The sequence below is a fragment of the Abramis brama genome (assembly GCF_963993115.1).
Source record: "Abramis brama genome assembly, chromosome: 4".
Lineage (NCBI taxonomy): Eukaryota > Metazoa > Chordata > Actinopteri > Cypriniformes > Leuciscidae > Abramis > Abramis brama.
In genome coordinates, this window is record NC_139966.1 from 35,170,183 (window position 1) to 35,196,682 (window position 26,500).

At 36.4% G+C, this 26,500-nt stretch overlaps 2 protein-coding genes across 3 annotated transcripts in view; both read right to left on the bottom strand.

Moving 5' to 3' along the window:
- Positions 1-550: 550 nt before the first annotated feature.
- Positions 551-20,221, bottom strand: kiaa0930. Its single transcript, XM_084113048.1, has 10 exons — positions 19,855-20,221; positions 16,899-17,047; positions 15,209-15,313; positions 14,985-15,062; positions 14,219-14,320; positions 10,019-10,159; positions 9,741-9,929; positions 6,631-6,790; positions 4,843-4,998; positions 551-1,756 (listed from the first exon to the last, which is right to left on the bottom strand). Exons 1-10 carry the CDS (start codon positions 19,994-19,996, stop codon positions 1,716-1,718), a joined length of 1,263 nt encoding a protein of 420 aa, XP_083969174.1. The 5' UTR covers positions 19,997-20,221; the 3' UTR covers positions 551-1,715.
- A 1,262-nt stretch (positions 20,222-21,483) lies between these two features.
- Positions 21,484-26,500, bottom strand: part of large1 (LARGE xylosyl- and glucuronyltransferase 1) — a 47,194-nt gene continuing 42,177 nt past the window's right edge. For both annotated transcript variants that reach the window (XM_084111472.1, XM_084111473.1), the window contains one exon: positions 21,484-25,072. In XM_084111472.1, coding sequence (XP_083967598.1) covers positions 24,875-25,072 — 198 coding nt within the window. In that variant the 3' untranslated portion in view covers positions 21,484-24,874. The remainder of the gene's footprint in view (positions 25,073-26,500) is intronic.

Sequence of the window (26,500 nt, forward strand, 5' to 3'; positions counted from 1 at the left end):
AATTCAGTCTGTTCATCATCATATAATGTGATCGTCTCTTCAGAAAATTTGGACCAAACCACTTGTTTTACGTTCTCTTTATGAACTTTTTGAAGCGTCAAAGTGTCAGTTGCGTAGCTGTCAATGGAGGGACAGAAAGCTCTCAGATTTCATCAAAAAGATCTTCATCTGTGTTCTGAAGATGAATGAAAGTCTTACGGGTTGTGAGACATGAGCGTGAGTAAATGACAGAATTTTCATTTTGAGGTATACTATCCCTTTAAGTTTTAAATGTTAATTCATGAAAGGTAATAATTTGGGGGGAAACTAATTATTGATTTGCCCTTCATATTATTAACCCTTCACATTTACATTTACATTTGGCAGACGCTTTTATCCAAAGCAACTTGAATTGCATTTCAAGGTACACATTTACATTCTTATCAGTTCTTGCTTTCACTGGGACCCATGACCTTGGTGTTGCAAGCGCCAATAGAAAGGAAAGCCCATTAAGCCCATTTGTGTGATATTCGACAAAACACTTTTAAGCAAAAAAAAAAAAATCAACAAGAGCTTTTTTATGTGTATTTTCATAAAGATGTACAGAAAAGGTGTATATATATATATTACCAACATAAATATGACAACATGCACATTTACTGCTGAATTACCACTTGATACAAAAAGCGCATGTAAAGCGTTTAACAAACTGGGACTTCCTTAAAAACAGCCTTCCACTGAAGCTTCGCACATACAGCATAAAGAGAAATAAAACAGGACTAGGGTCTTAAAATAGATTGAACAACAACTTCAAAATGCTGCTGGCAAATCTCCCTATCAAATATCAAATGGATATTAAAGCTGTCGGATCAGTTATTACATTCAGCTGACACACACACACACGTAAGTACAAAACAAAGTAATACTGACACTTTGGGTTGGCTAAACATGTTCAACTCCAAAAGCCCTTTAGTGCAAAAGAGTTTTCAAAACTGAAACTCGAAGTCGACCGTCACCAAACGCGAAGAAATCACAGCGGAGAAAGAAAAAAAAAGCAGTGTCACGTTTAAGAAAGTGTCTTTGTGGACGGAGATGTTTCCAAGAACTGTGCTCAGGTGCTGTCGTCATCCTTCTCCGAAGAAACGCGCCATTCCTCTCAGGAGATACGTCATGTTCACTAGTATTTGGATATCATAAATCCCCTCGACAACATCAAGTAACGACAATCGTGTAAGTAAAGGACAACGTTTGCTGGACATTAGCAATGGGCTATCAAAAGGATGGCGTGTGTTATACTGTATATCAGCTGGTTAGTGATGTATTAAGGCCTAGAGCTGCGAGGAAACGTCCTTTGGAAAATATACTATGCACAAAATCAGCAATATAGTGAAACCTACGAGTGTCTCTTGAGGGAGGGAGGAAGGGAGACGGCTGTGGTCGGTGCATTTCACTGAGTATCTAAGCAGCAGTGTATTTACAAGAACGACATTCGTTTTTTGTGTTTCATTTCCCAATACACACTTCCCTTTCGCATCACTTTAGTTCCAGGTCTCGAGCCGTTCTGGAGGGTGTCTCGCTGAAGAACAGGCACTTCTTGATGGAGTTTGTTCCCTTTTCCTCTTCTCCGTCACTGTTGTGTACTGTTTGTAGTTTTTTTTTGGTTCTCTGATGGCGGTTCCTCAGGGGCCTGATGTGAGGAGGCACTTGGTAACTGTTTTTTGAGGAGTCTGGAAATGCTATGTCATCAAAATTGGCTTTTGTCTCACCTCCAGAATATCTAAAAAGGAAACATTAGAGCCATTAGCATTACAATTAATGTTCAAGGCTAATGTACAGAAAATAAGTTTGTTTGTATGAATGGCAAGCCATTTTAGCTTAAAATGTTCCCAGCGTTACTCGTTGTAATTGCATTCTTACTAGCAACAATTAAGTTAGAGAGCTCTCAAATTCATTTCTTACTAGTAACATTTGAGCTCACTAATTAAATTCTTACTAGTAACATTTGAGCGCACTAATTAAATTCTTACTAGTAACATTTGAGCTCTCTAATTCAATTCTTACTAGTAATGGCGTGTGTTATATACAGCGGGGGAAATAAGTATTGAACACGTCATCATTTTTCTCAGTAAATATATTTCCAAAGGTGCTATTGACATGAAATTTTCACCAGATGTTGGTAACAACCCAAGTAAGCCATACATACAAAGAAACAAACAAAAATAAGTTCATAAATTAAGTTATGTGTAATAATGTGAAATGACACAGGGAAAAAGTATTGAACACATGAAGAAAGGGAGGCGTAAAAAGGCATTGAAAGCCAAGACAACTGCTGAAAACTTACAGTAATTAAAAAGCAATCCAGCCTCCTGTCAGTGGAAATTAATAACAGCTGGTTCAGTCCCAAATGATGGCCTACAAAAAGGTCTCATTGCCAAGGTGTCACACAAGACACATCTCATGATGGGTAAAAGCAAAGAGCTGTCTCAAGACCTTCGCAACCTAATTGTTGCAAAACATAATGATGGCATTGGTTATAGGCGCCATTCTAAGCTTCTGAATGGTCCAGTGAGCACTTTTGGGGCCATAATACGGAAGTGGAAAGACAATAATTTCACCATAAATTTGCCTCGACCAGTGCTCCTCGCAAGATTTCTGACAGAGGAGTGAAAAGAATAATCAGAAGAGTTGTCCAAGAGCCAACACCAAGTTGTATGGTGTTTTTAGGGTAATGCGCACTGCCATTTCTCCTCCAAATATGGTGTGTATTATGGCATCCAAACAGTTCAATTTTGCTCTCATGTGACCACACTATATTCTCCCAGTATTTCACTGGCTTTTCCAAATGTTGTGCAGCAAACTTTACATGAGCTTCAACATGCTTTTTTTTCAGTAATGGAGTCTTGCGTGGTGAGCGTGCATACAGGCCATGGCATTACTTGCATTACTTACTGTTTTCTTTGAGACAACAGTACCTGCTATCTGCAGGTCTTTTTGAAGCTCTCCACAAGTGATCCTTGGCTCTTGGACAACTCTTCTGATCAGAAATCTTGCGAGGAGCACTGGTCGAGGCAAATTTATGGTGAAATTATTGTCTTTCCACTTCCGTATTATGGCCCCAAAAGTGCTCACTGGACCATTCAGAAGCTTAGAATGGCGCCTATAACCAATGCCATCATTATGTTTTGCAACAATTAGGTTGCGAAGGTCTTGAGACAGCTCTTCGCTTTTACCCATCATGAGATGTGTCTTGTGTGACACCTTGGCAATGAGACCTTTTTGTAGGCCATCATTTGGGACTGAACCAGCTGTTATTAATTTCCACTGACAGGGGGCTGGATTGCTTTTTAATTACTGTAAGTTTTCAGCAGTTGTCTTGGCTTTCCGTGCCTTTTTGCGTCTCCCTTTCTTCATGTGTTCAATACTTTTTCCCTGTGTCATTTCACATTATTACACATAACTTAATTTCTGAACTTATTTTTGTTTGTTTCTTTGTATGTATGGCTTACTTGGGTTGTTACCAACATCTGGTGAAAATTTCATGTCAATAGCACCTTTGGAAATATATTTACTGAGAAAAATGATGACGTGTTCAATACTTATTTCCCCCGCTGTATGTTAGGCTTTTCATCACTGTGACAAATGAGTTTTAAAATGTATTTCTTTCTCTTGTTTTATCCATCATGATTGTTTTAATTTTCCAATAATTATATATGAATTACATAGAGTGATGGAAAATGGCACTATTGTACCATTTTCATTACATCTATATGGGAATTTAACTTGCATAAAACAGAAATCACACTTTTTTCTTTCTTTTTTTTTGTCCGACAGTTTATAAATTTGTCAGACATTGAGACATTTTACGCAGCTTTACAGTGATAACAGGAAAATAATGATTCAATGACGCAAACAGAATTTTCGTTGGCTAAACAGAGCAAAAACAGACAATACTGTATATATAACTCACTCAATATTTAACTCTTGTAAGTTAAAATGCTGATATTTGGGAAAACGTCACTCTTGCTTGTGTCATATTCATATTACTTAACCCCAAGTCATAAATATATAAAAAACACATACAGGGATATTTTTTTCCCCCATAACCTGAATTCTAGGGGCAATCTAACTTCATTCTAATAGGCTTCATCACACAGTGAATGCTTTTGAACTCTCAAGACGTGTTTTTGTTTGCTTTTTGCAAAGTGAGTGACATACTCAATAACATTAAAATGACAATTACGATATTACTGTAGACGTTAAATAAATATCGCACAGCCAAATCCAAACCCATAGCCAAAATGACCATCCGTGATGTAACGGGACCCAGCCTCAGCAATATTTTGTGAGTGGATAATGTGAATAAAACCCTTGCGATGCTGAACAAAATAGGCATCATTTTACAACCAGGTAATTTACAACCCATAAATAAATATGCATATAGTTGTGTATATATTTTCTGTTTGAGTGCAAATTCATGAGCTTACAGTACATAGCCTACCTATCTTTCTTCTCTATAAACCATAATATTATGATTTAATCAACACTAAAAAATAGTATTACTTACAGTATATATAATTCTTAAAAGATCATTGGATGCTGCTATTCATCATTAAAAACGCAACTTTATGAAATGACGAGGCACGATTAATCATAATGAATGTGCTGAATAGAGAGCGCTGTAATGCAGTTCTTACTAGTAAGAATCGCTACTGCAGAGCTCTAAAATTGTCTTTACTAGAAAGAATGCCTTTACAGAGCTCTTCGACTGCATTCTTACTAGAAAGAATTCCAATTATAGAGATCTTACTCTACATTTTAAGCTAAAACGGCTTGCCATTTGTATGGAGGGCAGGTGTGCTGTACCTGTGGTGATACGATGCAAAGGAAGAGTCACATAGGTGAGATGAGAATACAGCAGAAAATACTCCTCTTTTCTGTTCAGCTTGAGCCAAGAACCCACCAGCGAGCGGCCCGTCCCTGATAGAGAGCGGGAGCGCAGGTTTGTAGTGTTGCACAGGTCTGAGGAGAGAGAAAAGAACCTTACATTTTACTTGGGATGGAAAGCCTGACAACCTAACCGTTTTAACTATTTTATCTCCAGAACCGTGTGGGCTAGATTCAAAATTCTTTTTTCCTTTGAATTACCTGGAGTAAAATCTAAAAATGTATCTTTTTGGCAGTTTAATTTCCACCGTGAAAATGTTGTAAAGATATGTTAATGAATTGTCCCGGCGACATCCATTTGCACAAATTGATCTATCCGTTTTATTGATCAATATATATTTACGCAATGTCCAAACTTAACAAAACTTGATACACATCAAGGTTGCCGGTTGCACCAGCTGTGTGTAAGTTACAACTTAGCCTAGTTTTGGCGTAAATGGACACTAAGTTACAACTTACGCACTTCTAAATATTTTTGCGTTGCACCATTAAACTTATCCTTATACCATTAAAATATCAGACGGACTGAACTGCATCAATAAGCTCTTCTTTTACCTGACAGACTTCAATTCTTTAGCCATATATGATAATTCTGACATTTACACTCGCTTACATTTTAAGAGAGAGAACATTATGTGAAAAGATTACTTTGTTAGTGGCTCTTGAACACGAACCCATCCTAAACAGCCCGTCTATGTTGTTGTGCATGTCAAATATCAGTCAATCAATAAATGTAATGTCTTATGGATCAATAAATAAATATTGATACAAAAAACATTAATTTCATTTCAAATACAGTTTCTGAATGTTATTTACATATAAAAACACTTATGTTATTAATGATCAAGTAGGCTATCGTATTTAATGGAAACTTATTTTTACCATTAGTAACGTGAGGCAAAAGAAGTTAGAATGAAGGATAAACTGAAATTCACGGCATTTCAAACAACTTTTGCTCAAGTATTTGAAGGCTGCTATTGGATCAGAGACTAAACGTCACATTATGTTACTACGCATTACTTTATAATAAGTTTACGACCTACTAGCAACGTTCTGCCTTACGAAACAAATGGTGCAACGGAATAAAGTACAGAGTTAGTTAAAAAATGCTAGTAGTTACTAAGCCTCTAGTGTGGGCTTTACGTTCCAATTTAAGAAAGCACTTACGAACGGCTGGTGCAACCCTACCCAGGATATTCTGAGGCTGCACACAAGTTTTGTTAAATTCCACCCATAGGATGCGTTACAACTTCAAACCCACGGTAACTCCACAACTCTATGATCCATGAAGTTGAAATTTGGTACACATGCTAATACGTTCATTAAATATCACTCTGACAAATCAACAAACATGGTAGCCAATCATATTTCACATTTCTTTCTTCAGGCGAAAAGAAATTAAGGTTTTGGAGGAAAACATTTCAGGATTTTTCTCCATATAATGGACTTCAATGGCAACCAACGGTTTGAAGGTTCAAATGTCAGTCTCAATGCAGCTTCAAAGTCTCTACACGATCCCAGTCGAGAAATAAGGGTCTTATCTAGCAAAACGATCGGTCATTTTCAAAAAAAAATAAAAAAAAATTATATATATATATATATATTTATATATATATTTGACCTCTAAAAAATTAAAAAGAATAAGATACGGCACTAAAACGGTTCACTGTTGTTTAATGTCACTACTGTTCCAGTGTGTTTGTGTACCTTCATCATCCTCCTCTCTGAAAAACTCCTCACTGTCGTTGGCCGAGTGCGATTTCTTCATCTCAGCATTTCGGTTTCGGGGCACTTTCCGGCGAAGTGAAGGTGAGAAGAAGGAGGGTCTGTTTCTCTCTGGGGTAGGGGGAGTGCTGAATGATGTCACCTAGAAGGAAAACAGGACTGTCAGTTCGTTTAAAAATGCACATGAATTAATTATATGATACAAGATTTGATTGATTAATTTTATTATTATTTTATTTTATTTTTTTTGTACTAGATTAATGTGCTAAATTGATGCCCCAATGAAAATCAAAGTTGGAACACTTTTTTTAAAGGGTTGTTTAACACAAACCTATGCTATCATCAGTTATGCATGTGTTCCACGTTATGGAAAATAATAATGTTAGCATTTGGTATTTTTTAAGAGGACTAGTTAATTTAGGGATTTTTTCGGCTACTGTATTTTCAAAATCTGTTGTTTTTTTTATATTGATTTATATCACATGATGTTTGAGACAATAGCCTCTTTCACACATACAGTCTTTACTTGTAAATTACCTTTAAATGATGAGAAAATGTAACATTACCAGAAAACTACTGGTATGATGCTGTGTCAACAAAGAATAAAAGGTGATGCTTTGACATAAGAAGTCTGCTTTGGGCCAATTCATTCATTCATTACATTTATATATTGCTTTTCTCAGCAATCAGGGGAATCTCCTCAACCACCACCAATCATAAAGCTCTGTCAGAGCTTACTGTACTAACTGCAGGACTATATTTTGCCTAATTTATCTTTAATTTAATAGCACAGTGAATATTTAAAGCTGCTCCAGCAGGGCTCAACCAGTAAAGATCAGTGAGTGAACTTCTTTTTGTCTTTTGTTGTTAGATTAGCATTGAGGACAAAGACAGCAATAGGTTTATTAGGCTGCTGTCACTTTAAGAGCTGTACTTATCCAACATACTGTTACAAAACTGTTTACGTTCACTTAAGACATAACTGACTGTTTCACAAGGATACTTGCCTATACTCAGCCTATAATTTGACAATATTTTGAACTCGATTTAATAGTCTATTTGAGCACTGCCTCCTGGGATGTTTACACATAGAACAATTTTTTAAAACATCATGTGATTACTGTACCGCCTTCCTGTAATAATGTAGGGTTGGTACCACTTCTTATACATAAATCATGTAACAGTTCATGTTTTTAGTTGCACAAATGATGCATATGTGCTGAGTGAACGATCAGCAATCAAGAGCATACAACAGAAGTCTCTCTCTCTCTCTCTCTCTCGATGTCTGTGAAAAAGGGATGTGCGCTCACAAGCTTGAGCGCCTGTGCCGCTGCACGCTCAATTCACTCCAATCAGCTTGTGCACAGCAGCTATATAGGCATAAATATTTAGTTTGTTTAACATTCTATTAATTCAATACATTTACTTCATAGACATCCTTCCCTGATATACCCATTGTGCTCTCTGTTTGCTCTGTTGTCTGTGTTTCTTTGTCACAAGCACTGTACTTTATACACTGGGTGGTCTCTGTAGTTGGTTTCGGAGCACTTTAATGAGTACGGGTATAGAAGTGCAGTATCGGGCCTGGCATCGGTGCATCCCTTGAGTGAATGGTATCTTACTAGTAAAAAGACAGAATGCCGTTGCTTGTGCAAACAGCGCATTTCTGTATTTACCAGAAAAATCGTTCTGGTAATTTTATGGTAATTTACCGGGATTGCTGTGTGAAAGAGGCTAATGATAGTCTAGCACAGCATCCATTCTTATATACACTATACTGCCAAAGGTTTATATGGCCCACCCTTTGCAGCTATAACAACTTCAACTCTTCTGGGAAGGCTTTCCACAAGGTTTAGGAGTGTTTATGGGAATTTTTTACCATTCTTCTAGCCCATTTGTGAAGTCAGGCACTGATGTTGTACGAGAAGGCTTGGCTCGCAGTCTCCGCTCTAATTCATCCCGAAGGTGTTCTATCGGGTTGAGGTCAGGACTCTGTGCAGACCAATCAAGTTCATCCACACCAAACTCGCTCATCCATGTCTTTATGGACCTTGCTTTGTGCACTGGTGCGCAGTCATGTGGAACAGGAAGGGCCATCCTCAAACTGTTTCCACAAAGTTGGGAGCATGAAATTGTCCAAAATGTCTTGGTATGCTGAAGCATTAAGATTTCCTTTCACTGGAACTAAGGGGCCAAGCCCAACCCCTGAAAAACAACCCCACACCATAATCCTCCCTCCACCAAACTTTACAGTTGGCACAATGCAGTCAGGCAAAAGTACAATTCTCCTGGCAAACACCAAACCCAGACTCGTCCATTGACAGATTGACAGACAGCGAAGCGTGATTGGTCACTCCAGAGAACACGTCTCCACTGCTCTAGAGTCCAGTGGTGGCATGCTTTACACCACTGCATCTGACGCTTTGCATTGCACTTGGTGGTGTAAAAGGCTTGGATGCAGCTGCTCAGCCATGGAAACCCATTCCATGAAGCTTTCTACGCACTGTTCTTGAGCTAATCTGAAGGCCACACGAAGTTTGGAGGTCTGTAACTATTGACTCTGCAGAAAGTTGGCGACTTCTGCGCATGCGTTGACCCCGATTTTACGTGGCCTACCACTTCGTGGCTGAGTTGCTGTTCCCAATTGCTTCCACTTTGTTATAATACCACTAACAGTTGACCATAGAATATTTAGTAGTGAGGAAATTTCACGAATGGACTTATTGCGCAGGTGGAAACCTATCACAGTGCCACGCTTGAATTCACTGAGCTCCTGAGAGCGACCCATTCTTTCACAAATGTTTGTAGAATCAGTCTGCATGCCTATGTGCTTGATTTTATACAACTGCGGCCATGGAAGTGATTGAAACACCTGAATTCAATGATTTGGAGGGGTGTCCCAATACTTTTGTCAATATAGTGTATATGAATCTACATTGTGGGACAACAGTTTCAAAGCTTTTAAAAACGCAAAGCACAGTCACATTTATTTTCAATGCAGGGAACAAATGCAAACTCAGTATTTGTGTAGTAATTTAAATTGCAGCATATTATGACTGATGAATTGCAAACAGAAGCAGAGTTGAACTGACCCTCTCGTGGATGGGGGAGTCTTGGTCCTCTTCAGTTCCACAGGGTGAGGTGTCTCCAGTGGGCACTCGACTCACGGCCATCTCAGCGTGACCTTTCCCCTGAGGACCCTTCATACGCACAAACTCCATGTTGTTGTACTTGTAGAAGCCGAATGACATCCGCTGGGCCATCTTAGCGGCCACACTTACCTATCAAGGCAAGACATACCATAAAATACACACATGAAGCATATACGAGATAATGAAAACGTTGGACACACACACACACGGAAGCGTACCCGGTTGTCATAGACCTTCTTGAGGGCCTCGTAGCGGATGGAGCCCTGGAAGATGACGCCCTGGAATGTGTTGCTTTTGTCACTGGCCACCAGCTCCACACAGACCATCTCACCTTCCCCAACAGTCATATCGTTGAAAACCTGCCCAGAATACACACACCAATCACAGCCAATCAGGACAATTACACCACTGCTCATTCAGACGGACTAATCATACAGGCTGTTACTTATGTTTGTATTCATCATAAATAAGGTATCATTCCAAAGCTTAAAACGCACAAAAATTCATCCTGTGAAACCATTTTGAAATTGGACTTTTTAGTGGGCTCCATTTCTGAGACACATCAACTTCAAATTTAGAAATCAACAAATCTTTGAGTCCAAAATATATTCTTTGTACAAAATAACAAAATGTACATTTGCTTTACAATAAACTTAAAGGGATATTTCACCACTGGAAAGATGAATGTGTATTTAAATTGGGTCATTTATGTAGTAGAAATGTGAAATTATTTTAGAAGTTGGTGCCTTCTAGACTGAGAAAAGCCAGAAAATGTATTTTTGGCTCATGTGGATGAAAGACAAACTACTCCCAGAATGCACTTGCTTCGCTGCCCGCAGAATTGATACAACTAGGCTACTAGTTGACTAGAAACTGAAAAGATGCCGTTTTATCGTGAGATCCCACCCCCTATGGGCGGGTTGAAAACATGCGGAACTAGCTCCTACATGGCTACATGGCTGTAGTCTCTAGCATCTGGCCAAAAAAGCCTCCGATGACGCTAAATGTCGATTTTTGCGTCATCTGAGTTGTTTTTTCAGACACACAATACAGAAATCTCTCATCTCAGGGGGACATGAGGGCGGGAAGCACGGTCATTTGAAAATACTACCGGGTTTCTACTGATAAAGCTTAATGCTAATCGGTGAAGTATCCCTTTAAACTTCTTTAAGTTTGTACACTTTCATTTTTTGAAGTGCATTCACTTCTCCAATAATCTGTCCCAACTTTAGGTCTCTATTCAAAAACATTTATGAATTGTAAGGATTTAAGTTCAAATCCATCCTCAAAAAAAGGGGGGGGGGTGACAATTAACGGGTTTAAATGGTTTTATTTCAGCTAGTTGTCAAGGCAATGTTTCTCATTTCAATTTAGTTTGAATTAAAAAACTAAATTAGCACCAAAAGCACTAAAACTAAATAAACGTAGGGCTGTGCAACGATTAATCGCGACTTTGTGTTTGTGTTTACATAATATATGTGTGTGTACTGTGTATAATTATTTTGTACATACACACAGGCATGTATATATTTAAGAAATATTTGCATGTATACTGTATAGAAATATAAATATTTTATATATAAATACACATGCATGTATATATTTAAGAAAAATTTGTTGTGTATTTATATATACAAAATAATTATACACAGTTCACACACACACACACACACACACATATCATGTAAACACAAACTTTATTTTGGATGCGATTAATCGCGATTAATCGTTTCACAGCCCTGAACTATAGACATAAAAAGGCAACATTCATAACAACTTTCATTAATAAGTCATTAACAAACTTTACAAACGTTAACGTAATTAGTTGTTATATTTTCACATAGATAGAAATATGAGATAAAATAAGATCTTATTTAGCATTACATAATGATTAACAGATCATTATTTAATGTGAATTAATGTTATTCAACTTTCAATTCATATGATCAAGCACTTTTTGAAACTATACAAATGTCATTAAACTTCAGTTCATATATATTACTTAATGCACTTTTCTTTTTTTTCTTTTTTTGACATTTTTAAATGTACAAATGCAAAAAGGTGTTTGGTAGCTATGAGTGATCCGGATGTTCAACAGAAAATTTAACAATATAAAAATGAATGTTCTTACTTTATATATGAGGTGTCTTTAAGGTATACTTCCATCAAAATAATTGTTAGGTACAATGTACTTATTGTATTTCATGTTCTATTGCAAAACACTTTTGCTGATATTGAGGTGATATACGGGTAAGGTTAGGGACAGGTTTGGTGGTATGGGCAAGGTTTGAGGGTTAAGGGGTAAAATAAAAATTGGTTATTAAACTTATAAAGAAAAAAAAAAAGAAAAAGAAAGGAAATAGAAATCCTTGAAGTAGTAGGAATACTGTATTGTCTGCTTGTGTGTCTGCTTGTCTTTTGGGAATTTAGTCCTTGTTTCGTTCTTTTTATTGTGTTTTTTTATTTCTTTGTATTTTTTATGCCCCCTTTCTTTATTGTCCTCAATGTTGTTAGTACATGTACTGTTACTCATCTTCCATCTTAAGGACCACAATGGAAACAAGCCTATGGGCTTTTTGTGTTTTTTATCCTTTTGAACACTTCGTGTTGATTGTTGTTGTTCAATAAAGTTTTCAATCAATCAATCAATCAAACAGTGTACAGGGGTCAATTTGATTAAGGGAACATGGTTCAAACTGTTTATGTTGCATTGTTTTGATAAATGAACAAGTATTTTCTTGAAAAATGTATTTGTTTTTTCTTGTTGATGTATGATTCAAAAATATCCTGTTTAAGAATATAGTATACTAAGTGTTGAGGCAATAAAACATGCTTTGCATCCAAATTACGTATGGGTTTGGGGTTGTCTAAAGTAAATATTTAGCAAAACTTAACTAACCACCCTTCACACAAACATTGTTACAGTAGCTAAAAGTACAATACAAATAAAGGTACTAAATGATTAATTGTAAACATTTATAAACATTTACAAATGTTGAATAGTTTCAACTTTAGATTGGGTACTGCAAAAAGGTGAACAAATAATTATAAATGATTTATAAAGATGTGTAAAAAGGGTGAATTTGGGTCTTTTCGGACACTTTTGCCATTGAGATGACTGTCCATAAAGGTACTAAATGATTAGTAAACGTTTTTAAACATTTACAAATAACGAATAGTTTCAACTTTAGATCGGCTACTGCAAAACATGACCAAATAATTAATAAATGATTTGTAAAGATGTGTAAATAGTAGAAGTCTGCACACACACCACAAACAAAGACCAAATTGTGTGACCTTTACAGACTGTGGTTATGAGTTAATGAATATTATGTTAACATGAAGAGTGTGTGAAGTGCTTAAACTAATTTTTTCACAACATTTGTAAATGTAAAAAAGTGCATTAGCTAATAAATAAATTGAAGTTTAATGAAGTTTAACGTTAGCATTTTATTTACATTACACAATGATTAACAGATCATTTAAACATTAATACGCATCTTATCTTATAGCATTATATAAAATTTCTTGATTTATGTTTAATGATTTATTAATGATGCTTTTAATCATTGTAAACCATCTGTCAAAATCTTTTGGAGATTTTTAAAAAGTGCTTGATTATATGAATTGAAAGTTTAATAACATTTAAAAGCATTTCAATTTACATTAAATAATGATCTGCTAATCATTATGTAGTTGAATAAGTTCATTAGTAAACATTAACAAGCACATTATCTCATTTCTAGCTATGTGAATATATATATATATATATATATATATATATATATAGATATATATATATACATATAAACTAACTTCACTAAACTAACTGTCTTCACTTGTTACAGATTCTATATATGATGATATTAAATTCTAGTTTGGAGTACAGAACAAAATTGATCTTAATTTAAGACTAATTTTAAGTTCTGACAATCGTACAAATCACTCCTCGAGCATTTATGACTCGAAACCTCACCTGACAGATATACTTCCTTACATATTACAGTATGACGTAACCGAAATGAAAATTACAATCTTTGGTAAACAACTTTTTGTGCTAAAACTGATTGTAGCCTTTTCTGAATGAGAAAATCTGATCGTCAGCCAACACACGTATTGTCTAACATTTGATTGGATGTATAAATACGGTTGTTTTAAGACAGGGCTTAATCTGTGTTTGTGTAATCTGACAGAAAAAATAATGTGCTAGTGTGTCAACAACATCAGCAAAATCACATAAACCTGTCCAACCTGTTCGTACACACCTCAGAAAGCGATCACTGCGATATGACCTGAAAGCTAATGAACTTCATTTCCTTATCTCGGAGGACACACACCTTTGATTAACCTCATGATGTTGCAGTACACTAGCAGTTTTGTTCTAGCATCGTTGCTCCAGCAGCACATTTGAGAGTTACCTCCTCAAAGTTGTCAATCATGAAGAAGATGTTGGGGTAGCTCATTTTGGATTCTTCCCCTTTGCTGTCCATTGGGTGTTTGCTTGGAGAGGCAAACACTTGCTGTAAAATAAAGATGTTTTAATTGAAAACATTTGAAACACTTTGAGTTGAAACGGTTTGACATTTGAAATGTTTTCATTGAAAACAGTTGAAAACGCTGTTTTCATTAGAATATACACAGAAGTAATTCATTAATTAAAGATATTAAATATTTAAATGGTAAAACACTGCTGAGTGATTATTTGCCCAATACTATGACAGACATGTCATCACCCTTTAAGGAAGTAAATTCTTCAAGGACTAGTAAATGTCTCGGTTATCACTTTGTTTAGTTCGGTTTTCCTCATAGCACACATACATCATGGAGACGTCTATTTTGTGTCTGTGTTTTCATCTGGAACATGTTTTTAGAAAATAGCATCATATTCCACCTTAAGTGCTGGAAGGTAATAGGATAAGGTAATAGGATATAATAATACAGAAAGGTAACAGGGTTGACAGTCTCACAGTTCAAATCTAAGCAACTGTTAACCCTGTTGCTTTGATTTTTTTTTTTAGTAAACAACTGACTATTGAAACATTTATTCGATTTTTTTTATAATAAACACCTTCTAGTATCCTAACCTTGAGCTTAGACTAAAAACGACAAATTGAACTTTAAGACTGTCAACCCTGTTCCCTTTCTGTATATCCCAATACATAAACTGCACAAATGTTGTCTTACCTGTGATTTCTTTTTGTGGATGTGGATGTCTCCTGCATCTGAGCGTGTGCAAACTGCACATGTGACCACGTAATCCAGCTGTGGGACAAAAAGACTTCATAGGCAAAACCACACCAAAAACAGCATTATGAAAACATCAATGACGCAGAAATAGTGGGTTTATTTGAGTTGTTGACATTGCACAAATAAACCCTGATGGCGTCGTATCATTGAGGTTTGCTTACTTTCTGCAGGATGAGATTGAGATAGACGCTCTCTTCCCAATCGATGTCGGGATCACCAAGTCCAGGCAGCTTTTTAGAGTCTCTTCTGTAAACCTCCACCTCCACCTGAAACCAAAGCAAGTCATCGTTACAGCAAATAAAACAACTTCAGATTCTTTCTGCATTCTCCGTCTGGTTAGTGCTTGGACATTTCAAAATTGTCTTTTTGGTATCAAAACATTCACTTTTTGGTGTTCTCTGATTGGCATAATATGTCATATTATTAATGTAGGCAAGATTAAACATCTCGGACAATCTATGTTTAGCCTTGTCAGGTGCTTTTAAATGCCAACTACAGTTTTACGTTTCATAAATCAGCTTTGCCAACTGCATCAAAAATGACATCTGAGAAGTTCTCCATCTCATTAATCTTAAATAATGTCCAGATGATTGATTATAAAGCAATTTTCTCAGTTATATCAGCAATTACTACAGATGTTTGTGACTTAATTTATTTATTTACTCTGTAATTCTTTCCTGTTTGGGAGAAGGTGATAAAGTAACAGAGTAAAGGAGACATGACATACTGGGCGTTAAAGAGAGTTTACCTAAAAATAACTATTCAAAGGACAGAAATGAAAAAAATGAAAAATGAAAATTATCCCATGATCTACTCACTTTCGAACCATCCTAGGTATCTTATTTCAGACAAACACAATCTGAATTATATTTAAAAAATATCATGCTTCTTCCAAGCTTTTATAATGGTAGTGAATGGGGCCCAATATTTTAAAGCCCAAAAAAGTGCATCCATCCATCATAAAAGTAATCCATATGACTCCAGGGGGTTAATAAGTGCCTTCTAAAGCGAAGCAATGATTTTTGTAAGAAAAATATCTATATTTATAACTTACGTAGTTAAAATAACTAGCTTCTAGCAGACGACCTATGCAAGTCGACTTACGCCAAAAGAGTAACTTCTGACGCTATGTATGACGTAGGATGTAGGAGCAGCGGAAGCTTAGACGCCTCTCGCGGTTCAGACAAATAGAGCTGGACAACAAACTCAAGCTCCTCTTCTCTTATATCGAAATCCTCCAACATTTTTCTTTGAAAAAATCCTCATTTTGGACTTCTAGATTGTGACCGCATTTTGTCACTGCTCATCATAGCTTACACTACGCTAACGTCCTGCGTCAAGCGCAGGAACGCCACTCTCTCGAGAATGTACGTATGGCTGTTGCCGGAAGTCAGTCATTCATTATAGTTAATTTTTCTTACAAAAACCCATCGCTTCGCTTCAGAAGGCATTTAATACCCCCCTGGACTCACATAGATTACTTTTAGGATGGAAGGATGGATACACTTTTTTTGGGCTTCAAAATATTGGATCCCATTCACTACCATTATAAAGCTTGGAAGAGCCAGGATATTTTTTTATATATCTCCAATTGTGTTTGTCTGAAATAAGATAGTTATATACACCTAGGGTGGCTTGACAGCGAGTAAATCATGGAATAATTTTAATTTTTGGGTAAACTAACCCTTTAATCATTTACTCACACTCATGTCCTTCCAAACATGTATGACTACCGTTTGTTGCAGTGCTCACAAAAAATAAAATAAAAACTAAGGCATGTATGAAATGTTTTAATTAGGTGTGAAATATTTGGATCAATTAATTGATTGACAATGAATAGGTTCATCTCACCTTTTTCCCTTCTGTTTCGTCTGTACTGACATACGAGAGCTTGCGACGCACATAAAAGAGCATATCGTCCTGACGGGGTGCCCATTTCTCCATGAAGTATGTGGAGAACATCCATGTCCAGAACACTATACGGTCATCCTTGAAGCACCCTAAACAAAACAAGAATATGTCACAAGAAACAAGAATCAAGTACAAGTGTTTTTACTTAAATGCACCGAAAAAGTAAATGCACAATATGTTTGTTTTTAGTACACACACATATACAATAAGTGGACAGACTGCAAAAAATAAAGTTTTGTATATGGATTTCAGCTTAAGAAAAATTCTGACCATTATCAGATGTTATTGGTGATATTGAATGTTAGTGTAAACTTGACAAACAGTTTTGACAATATTGCAGTCAAAATTGATCCCATTTACTTGCTTAATACACATCGATTAAAGCTTATAATCTTATGCCAAAATTTTAATAAGTTGCTCCACCTCTGAAATGACTTTCCTTTCTCACTGCATAGATAATATTATTAACCAATGGTAAATTAGTCATTTGCATTCCATTCTAGGGTACGTTTACACAACAACAATGTACCAAAAACAGAAAAGTTTTTCACCGTTTTCACAAATTTGTGTTTTTATAGTTTACACAGAGACGATAACGTTATTGTTTTCAAAAACTTGAACTCGTTTTCAAAAGTTTGCGTTTTCAGTCCCCAAAACGTCATTGTCTTGTAAATGAACGGCCACAACACATAAAGTTTTCCGTTTTTAGTTGAATGAAAACGGTGACGTGTAAATGGCCCCAATTCTCAAAAGATGAAATGAATAGCCTATAGACTTTGTATATGAGTCTTACAAGGTCTGAAAACATATTTAAAACCTATTCAAAAGTAATCAAAAGTAATTGAATTCCGTCATGTCATCATGAGCTGCTTCTGAAGCATCCTCAAGTTAAATATATAACAAATTAAATTACTAGCTAGCTATCAATTCAATTATATTTCGATATATAGATATATCTAAAATAGTTTAGTTTCAGACAAGCAAGGAATATAAAGTGGCAGGAGCCGCTAAACACGTCACATTGGATGTTGTCCACTAGTGACATCTTTATTGCTGTTAATGAGCCATTTAGTTTTGTCCAGACTCAGAGTTGTTGTGAAAACCGGAACCGTTCCAGCTCTGGCATCAGCACCTTGCAAGTGGAAAGTGTTTTATAGTAGTGGCTCCTAACATGACATTTACTTCCATGGATCTCAAGCTGCCAAAAAGAGAAATGATCGTATGACCTGGACTCTCATATCCTCGTTTAGAAAGAGGAAGATGTTCAGTTCTGCCTGAAGATCTACCACTCAACAAGCTTAAGTTCTGAATCTACCAGATTAATGCCTCATTTGCCCATGATTTACTCACACTCAAGCCATCCTAGACTTTCTTCTTTTTGCTTAAACGGCTAAATTTGAGGTTAACTCGGCATAAGGTTGCAATATCTACTTATATACTGCTATTTCCCCAGTAACCAGCAAGAGTATGATATGTTTCTCTGGTAACACAGCTGGATAAAGTTTGTAATGCTGTGAAGAACAGAAAATGTATTAACAATTTTTATCAAAAACTGGTTTATTAACATATCCTGAAAATGATCCACCTCCTAGTAGCTATATGCTTAACTAACAGGATTGAGGGAATTTTTAACATTTCAGAATAAGGTGAAATTAAGTTAATAGAGTAGGTTACAGCATTTGCTCATTTCTACATTTTTTTTCAACATTTGTGACCTGATCCAGCAAAATGAGTCACAGTGACCCAAATTTCAAAATTTTAAAGTTGTGTAAATTAACATTAATGTACTATTTATGAACAAAACACGAAATAACAATGAAAAAATAATGTGTTAGTTAACATTAATCTAGACTAATAATAAGAAGTTCATTTTTAGTTTAAAGCATTAGCTAATGTTAACAAATTGAACGGTGCAGTAAAGTGTTATCAAAAAATGTAACACCTTATGAGACGTGCCAGTTGTAACCAGAGGAAGATGTTCACAAAAGCAGAAGTGAAGACCGTGCAAAACGCAAAACATTAACAGTGTGTCGCACAGAGAATGAAATATTTAACAGGGACAAAACATCAAAGAAAGACGACAGGGAGAGAGAGAGTGACGCACAAAGACCATAATCAAAAATGGAAAATGGAAAATGTCTAAAAAATGTCTAAAATTTCTTGTGTGCAATTTGGCTTAGTTGAGTGAGGTGAACTGAAATATCTATATGATTCAGAATATGAGAGAGTCACTCTAATGTGTTTATGTATGATCTTTGATGATGAATTTGCATGTGACTTGAGTTAGTTATCACTAGAACGACCCTGACAAACAGGACACTGTAATATGAGAGCAGCTTCCCTGCAGAAAAAGCACCTAACAGCCAAAGAGTTCATCAAAAACCTTTTGCTGTGTTGTTAATAGAACGGAAAAAGCCAAAGGGACAGTCAATGAAATCAATCAGCCACAATATAGTTTCACAAAGCAAAATTATAAATATCTGGTATATACAGACAGTACCACACATCACTGAGTGATGTCATTTTCAACAGGTGTTCGCTATGAGGGAGTTGTATTGTGATTAGATAGATAGATAGATAGATAGATAGATAGATAGATAGATAGATAGATAGATAGATAGATAGATAGATAGATAGATAGATAGATATCGAATTGAACGCTGGAGTGAGACGACACGACAGCACTATGACATCACAGGCTCGACAGCGCGGCGGCGCGCCTCATGAATAATGATGTCATATGATAGAGGACCACCGGCTGAAACAAAAGCTGATGACCGCGGCCTGTTTTCGCGCCTGGATAACATGATAAAACCAAGTTCTGCTGACGTGTCTGCGGCGTTCATGAAGGACAGAGAGGCTGTGAGTGTTCACGGCTGAATGTATCGTTACTGACCCAGTCCACTGAGGTCCTGTTTGACGCTCAGGCGGTTGCGCTCGTCCGCGATGGCCTTCAGCATGTGCTGCAGGGACTGGTCCGGTTCGGCGGGGTCGTCGCTCTGTCCCGAGAGCGCTGCCATGATGCTCGCGGAGGTCATGAGACGATCACACCGCTCATCTCACGGCAACCCTGTTCATGACAAGAGCCCGAGCACAACAACACGAGCGCCCTGCACTTCCGTCAGCTGAGACGCGACGCGTGCGCATGACTCGCGTCGGGAACACCCCGTGCTCTTCCTGACGTAATGCCGTAGGCGTCGCTCATACAGGGAGCCACTTCTACTAACATCACTAATAAACTAGGAATAAAAATGTGGAAGTTTATTGAAACAATGTGAGGATTTTTTGGATTTTCTATTGATGAGGTTTAGTTTGCAAATCTGCTTATCATTGTTTCCGTTTTGTGTATCTATGTTTTCCTCGTTTGTTACATGTAAAACTTTCTCTTGATGCTCTTTAATGTTCTCCTGAAGGTGTTGTACAATATATCCTTCCCTCGGGTCAAAATCATTTTCTAAAAAGTTTTTTAAAAAATAATGTTCATCAGAGGGGTCTTGGACCCTTGGACTTTTGTCGCACTTGAACCACGAATACACACAACAACAACAAAAACAAAATTAATGGCTTCGAGCAGTTTTGTGAAATTGTTGAAAAGTAACAAATCCTTCCCTCGCGGGTCAAATTGACCCCCTTAGGAATGAATGGAATGCGAGGAATGCTTTAGTACACAAAATAATTGTATTATGTCTACATCTTTTTTTTCTTTTTACAGTTTATGATCTGAATGCATACTGAAAATAACTGACTTTAGGACCCAGCGGAACAGCTCAGCTCATTTGCTCCAATAGAGCAATAAGGCCATCTAGTGGCTATAGTCATGAAATATCATGTCATATTATTTTTTCTGCCCCAAGAGATCGGCAAAGACACCCAATGTAAGATATTTTGAGCTGAATTAAAAGGGTTATGCATGAAATTGTGAATTATTTTGAATTTAAGTTGGAAGAATCTGAGGAATGTGCTTAAATTACTATACATTTATTATTTATTGATAAAATCTAGAAATTTAAAGGTAAATGAAATAAAAAAAATGACAAAAAAAAATCTCCCAAAAAATTGCTTTAAAATATATAGAGAGAAAAAAATGAAATAAAATAAGCTTTCTGAAGAAAAAAAAAATCAAGTATAATTTTAGGACTTCGGGTCATTTTGACCCGCGAGGGAAAGATGCGTTACAAAAAGCGAGGGAAGGAAAAGGGTTAATCATAAAAAATAAAAATAAAAACTATAATTACTAATTGCTCTCACATCACGTGTTTTATGTGGAATAGTGCATTTCACATTATTTCTTAAAATGTTTTTTGTTTTTTTTGTTTTTTACATTGTTTTTTCATGGTCTTGTGGAGAGTCACATGATGTATAGCCTATACGAATATGAAAAGAAAAAAAAAGATTTTGAATTGTTTTATGTGGTTAGGAGATTCATAAAGATAATGCAATGAATGTATGAAATACTCAAATGGTGAAACATTGTTTCAGCATCGTCGTGTACATTACAGTAAAATAAGCAGAAGACAACATGATGCGATTTTATTCAGAAGCAGTTTTATCAGTGTTATCCTGGACATGTGGCTGTTTATATTCATATTAAACACACATCAATCAGCTAGTGTGCACACACAGCTCAGCACATCTCGCGTACAACCTCAGGAAATACTGGAAAATAATGGCACAGCTCCAAAGCAAACATATCGATGAGCATCAGTAGCAACATTATGAAACATGTATATCCACAGAAGGGCATGGACGTAAGGCTTCCACATCAGGACATTTCAGTGACGTGGACGGTTTCCAAACGAATACAAAATAATGGATGGTTGGAACCGAGTATCCTTCAGATTTTACACACATATGCTGTCCATTAATAACTTAATCTGCTGGTTTTACTTCTTATGTATCAAATACAGGAGACTGGGGCTAGTTGTCACCAGTGTTTGGGTAACGAATTACAACAACAAGGTATGTAATCAGATTACTTTTTTCAAGTAACTAGCAAAACTTTTAAATCACAACAGTTACTTTTTCAAAAAAGTAACTCAACTTTGTTTTCCCATGTATTGATTGACACCTCTTCTGACCCCATGATGTGAACATTAGCATGTACTCATCTCATTTACACAAAAACAAAATCTGTTTTTCTCAAAAAGAAAAAACAGTAAAATGCAAACTCAGAATTTCTTTATGTATTTAATCTCACTTTATTGACCAAAGTCTTTGCTGCTGACCTTTGATGATCCAATTCAACCATACTAACAAAAATGACTTTAGATAAAGATCACATTTGTTTAATTTTCTTTTTTAGTTTATATTGCTGAAATTTCTTCTGTGATACAGAATGTCAGCACAGCTGAAAGGTTTGTTTGAGCTGCGCCCTCTACTGTACAGGAGTGAATTTGCATTTCCTTCAGCCTGAGGCTTATTCATTTCACTTTTGGTGTGAAAGGGCCTTTACATTAGTCAAAAACAAACTTTTGTTGTTGTTGTTATTAAAAATCAAACAAGCAAGCCCAGCCCAGGTGAGAAAAAGTAACGTAACACATTACTTTACATAAAAGTAACTAAGTAACGCAATTAGTAGTAACTTTCCAAGTCATTTTTTCAGGTTTCTCAGAAAACACAAAAAACTGAACCAATAATTGAGAGGTTGAGTAGATTTTCGTTCTTCTTGATGCAGCTGTCAATTTTTGTCATTTTTGTCAATTATCTTAGGAAGGTGACGATATTGAAAAAGTGGTTAATAATTTTTTTTTAAAAAACAAAAAAAACATTGTTTAAAATGCTCTGAAGTCCCATGTAAATGAATGCCCAACTAAAATTTACTATTCAAATTTTGTAATGCACATTGAACAAACGAACTCAATAAAAGCACCATGACACTCATCTTACATTTTCACCGCTTTTTTTAAAACTGCTTTACAGTTTGAATTATCTCGAAAACAGCCTATAATATTTGCATTGCATTTATTGCATTGCATTGTCCGAAATTTTTGCACATTAAAAAATAAATACGACCTCACATTGTGTTAATCACGTTTCAATAAAAAATGAAAGTGACAACTAGCCCAGATTTAATCTAATGGACCTGTCTTGAATATAAGCAGCACACATTCATCATCACATTCATGTTGTTTTCACAGATTATTTGTATCTGCTTGTATTATATGTAAACACAAACTCTTCTTCCAAAATTTGTCACAATGCAATTGGTAATGCAAGTGCGAGTGCGTTCTCAGCTGTGCCGCAAGGGGCTACAAGGACATTAGCATGAATGCTCGATTTTTCCTTCAAACCAATAAAGTAAGATGAAATAAAGCAGCAGTCCTGTGAATGAGCTCAACTTATAAAGATCTCGCAGGCTTACTGTAATGCACACGGCACAGACTGTAGCCGATTAAAAGCACTTCATTGATACCGCAGTAAACACACTTATGCTGCCGTGAAGTCGGTTGAAGTGTACAAACATCTTGAAAATATCTGATTCACAAAAAATTCACAATCATATAGGTGATAAACTGATGAATCTCAGTATATAACATCAGACAGGACACGTTTTAGAGACGTATGGCAGATGGCAACTAACACACGTTGAGCTTGTGTGCTGTCGGGTGGTAAAAAAGGCAAAATATCAGCAGATAATTCTCTGAACACGAGCCTGAGTCAGACATGTTGTTTGCCGATAGAGAATAACAACTCATGACACCGCAGCAGCAGCAACTACACTATCTTTTACAAATAATAAAGAAAATGATTAAGTTTGTTAATTAAGCCTGCAATTGAGTGCATAAGTCTGTTAGTGTGCTGTGATGCCATTTAAATAACCATCTCTAATGTGTCAATGAAGTGTTCACTTTGGCCTCTCGTTACGTATTATTGCCAGTCCGATGAATGAAGATCCCTGTTTATTACACTGTTCACATCTGCAGTGAGAATGAACACATTTCCAACTACTTCACAACACACAACAACTGTGTCAACACAGAGACTGAAACCTTGAATCCAGAGAGAGAGAGAGAGAGAGAGAGATTGTTGATATAATGAGAGCTAGATAATTAGACACACATATATAGAGAAATATAGACTGTTAGATAGGCAGATGATATATAGAGAGACAGACAGAGAGAGGAAGACAAAAATATATATATATATAGACTGATTGTTAGATATAGGCAGATTTACATAGATTGTTAGACAGACAAATGATATAGAGAGAGAGACAAACAGATATAAAGATATTCAGACAAATTGTTAGATGGAAATATAAACAGATTGTTAAATAGATTGTCAGACAGACAGAAATAAGCATAGTTTGACAGATATAGATTGAGGGATATAGATTGTTCGATAAACAGTTTTTAGACAGAAAGACAAATTATTAGACCAACAGACACATTGACAGAAAGAATGATTGTAGAGATGAAAAGAGAGAGAGAGAAAGATAGAGGCATAAGGTCAACAGATAGGTAAACAAACCAATATATTGATACTCTGAGAGTCGGATGTTAGAAAAGGTAGCAAAGAGACAGACAGGCTGGCAAATGGTTAGACAGTCAGAATGAAAGATAGGTTGACAGACGGAGAGACCGATTCAAGGCTTTAATCTGAAGTGCATCAGTGTTGTTGTCCATTTTTAATAAGTAACAACAGACATCATTTATTCTAGAAGTTTCCATTTGCTGAATCTGCTTGCCTTCCCACAAAAGTGACTTGGAATCAACAGTTTAATTCTCAGCACTGGTGTCAAACACCACTGATAAAGTCTCGTCAGATCCCTGAATGAATGGATGATCACAAGCCGTGCCTCCTAATAACCCTGCGTTCTCAGTTCCACTGAACGCATCCGTAAAGGTGCTGTCACACAGCGCTCCAGGATCAGCTCGTGGCAGTTATTGTTTCGGTTTCTTGGACAATGTGCTCGGCTAGCTGTTGTTATCCACTGTCATGTATTTGAGCGCGGCGAAACCGTAGCGCCGAGACATGTTCTGCTGAAACTCTTCCTTCAGCGTCTTCAGACAAGCACGGTACTGTTTGTTTGAGCGAAACTTGGTGATGTCAAAACTGGGCGCGTGCGGCATGTGGATCATGTAGGCGTTGGGCAGAACCACAAACTCGTACTCCTAAAAATACACAACAAACAACATCACATGGTGAAAGATCAATTTATTCTCAGAAAATAAGATTACAGTTATAAATATAGCTGCAATTATCGGGGTTCAAGCGGTTTAAGGCCTTTAAGCACATGCGTAAAAAGATATGTTTTATTTAGCAAGCCTGTTAACATCTCAATTATAGATGGAAATGACTATTTTCAGCCAATACAGGAAATTTACCATAGGAAATATATGGATTTAAAGTTTTTTAACAGTAATTCATTGACCGATGGCGGACATGTTTTTTGATAGCATTGTTGATGCATAGACAGCCTTAGACACCTTTCCTATGTGATTACGTAATGCACGGTGCATTGCAGTGCTAGTGCAAGACAATCATTTGTGGTTAAAAAGTATATATATATTTAGTTTTTTTTAGAAAATGACCGATGGTTTGTCTAGATAAGACCCTTATTCCTTCGGCTGGGATCGTGTAGAGTCTTTGAAGCTGCATTGAAACTGCAATTTGGACCTTTAATCCATTGATTCACGTTGAAGTCTACTATATGGAGAAAAATCCTGGAATGTTTTCCTCAAAAACCTTAATTTCTTTTTGACTGAAGAAAGAAAGACATGAACATCTTGGATGATGTGAAAATTATCAGGAAATTTTAAAGGACAAATCCAGTGAAAAATGAACCTGGGGTTAATTAACACATGGTTACCGAGTCGATCGTTCCCTGCGATGCGTTTTCATGAAAATCGAATGTAAAGAGTTTTATCTTTAAAAACATTTTAGCTCATAACACTAGTATATGGGGCACAGAGTAAGTAAAAATAAATCGCTAGTTAATACCACTAACAAGGCTCAAAATAGCCTCACACTAACATGGTAACATAATGAGGGTCCCTACATACAAACCGAAGCATTGAGAACTTTGTAAGTGTACAGACAGTTTAATAAGAAGATACTTTATAAAGACAGTACATTACGCGTTGACATGCAGGATCCATCTTGGAAAACAGTCTCGACTAATCGAGCCACGAACGCCGTGCTACGTTAGATTTCACAAACGTAATTCCTATCGACCAGCTATCCTATCGACGGCGTTCGTGGCTCAGTTCTTATTAAACTGTCTGTACACTTACAAAGTTCTCAATGCTTCGGTTTGTATGTAAGGACCCTCATTATGTTACCGTGTTAGTGTGAGGCTATTTTGAGCCTTGTTAGTGGTATTAACTAGCGATTTATTTTTACTTACTCTATGCCCCATATACTACTGTTATGAGCTAATCTGTTTTTAAAGATAAAACTCTATACATTCGATTTTCATGAAAACGCATCGCAGGGAACGATCGACTCGGTAACCATGTGTTAATTAAGCCCAGGTTCATTTTTCACTGGATTTGTCCTTTAATTCTGAAGTGAACTAATCCTTTAAAATGATGGGTTCT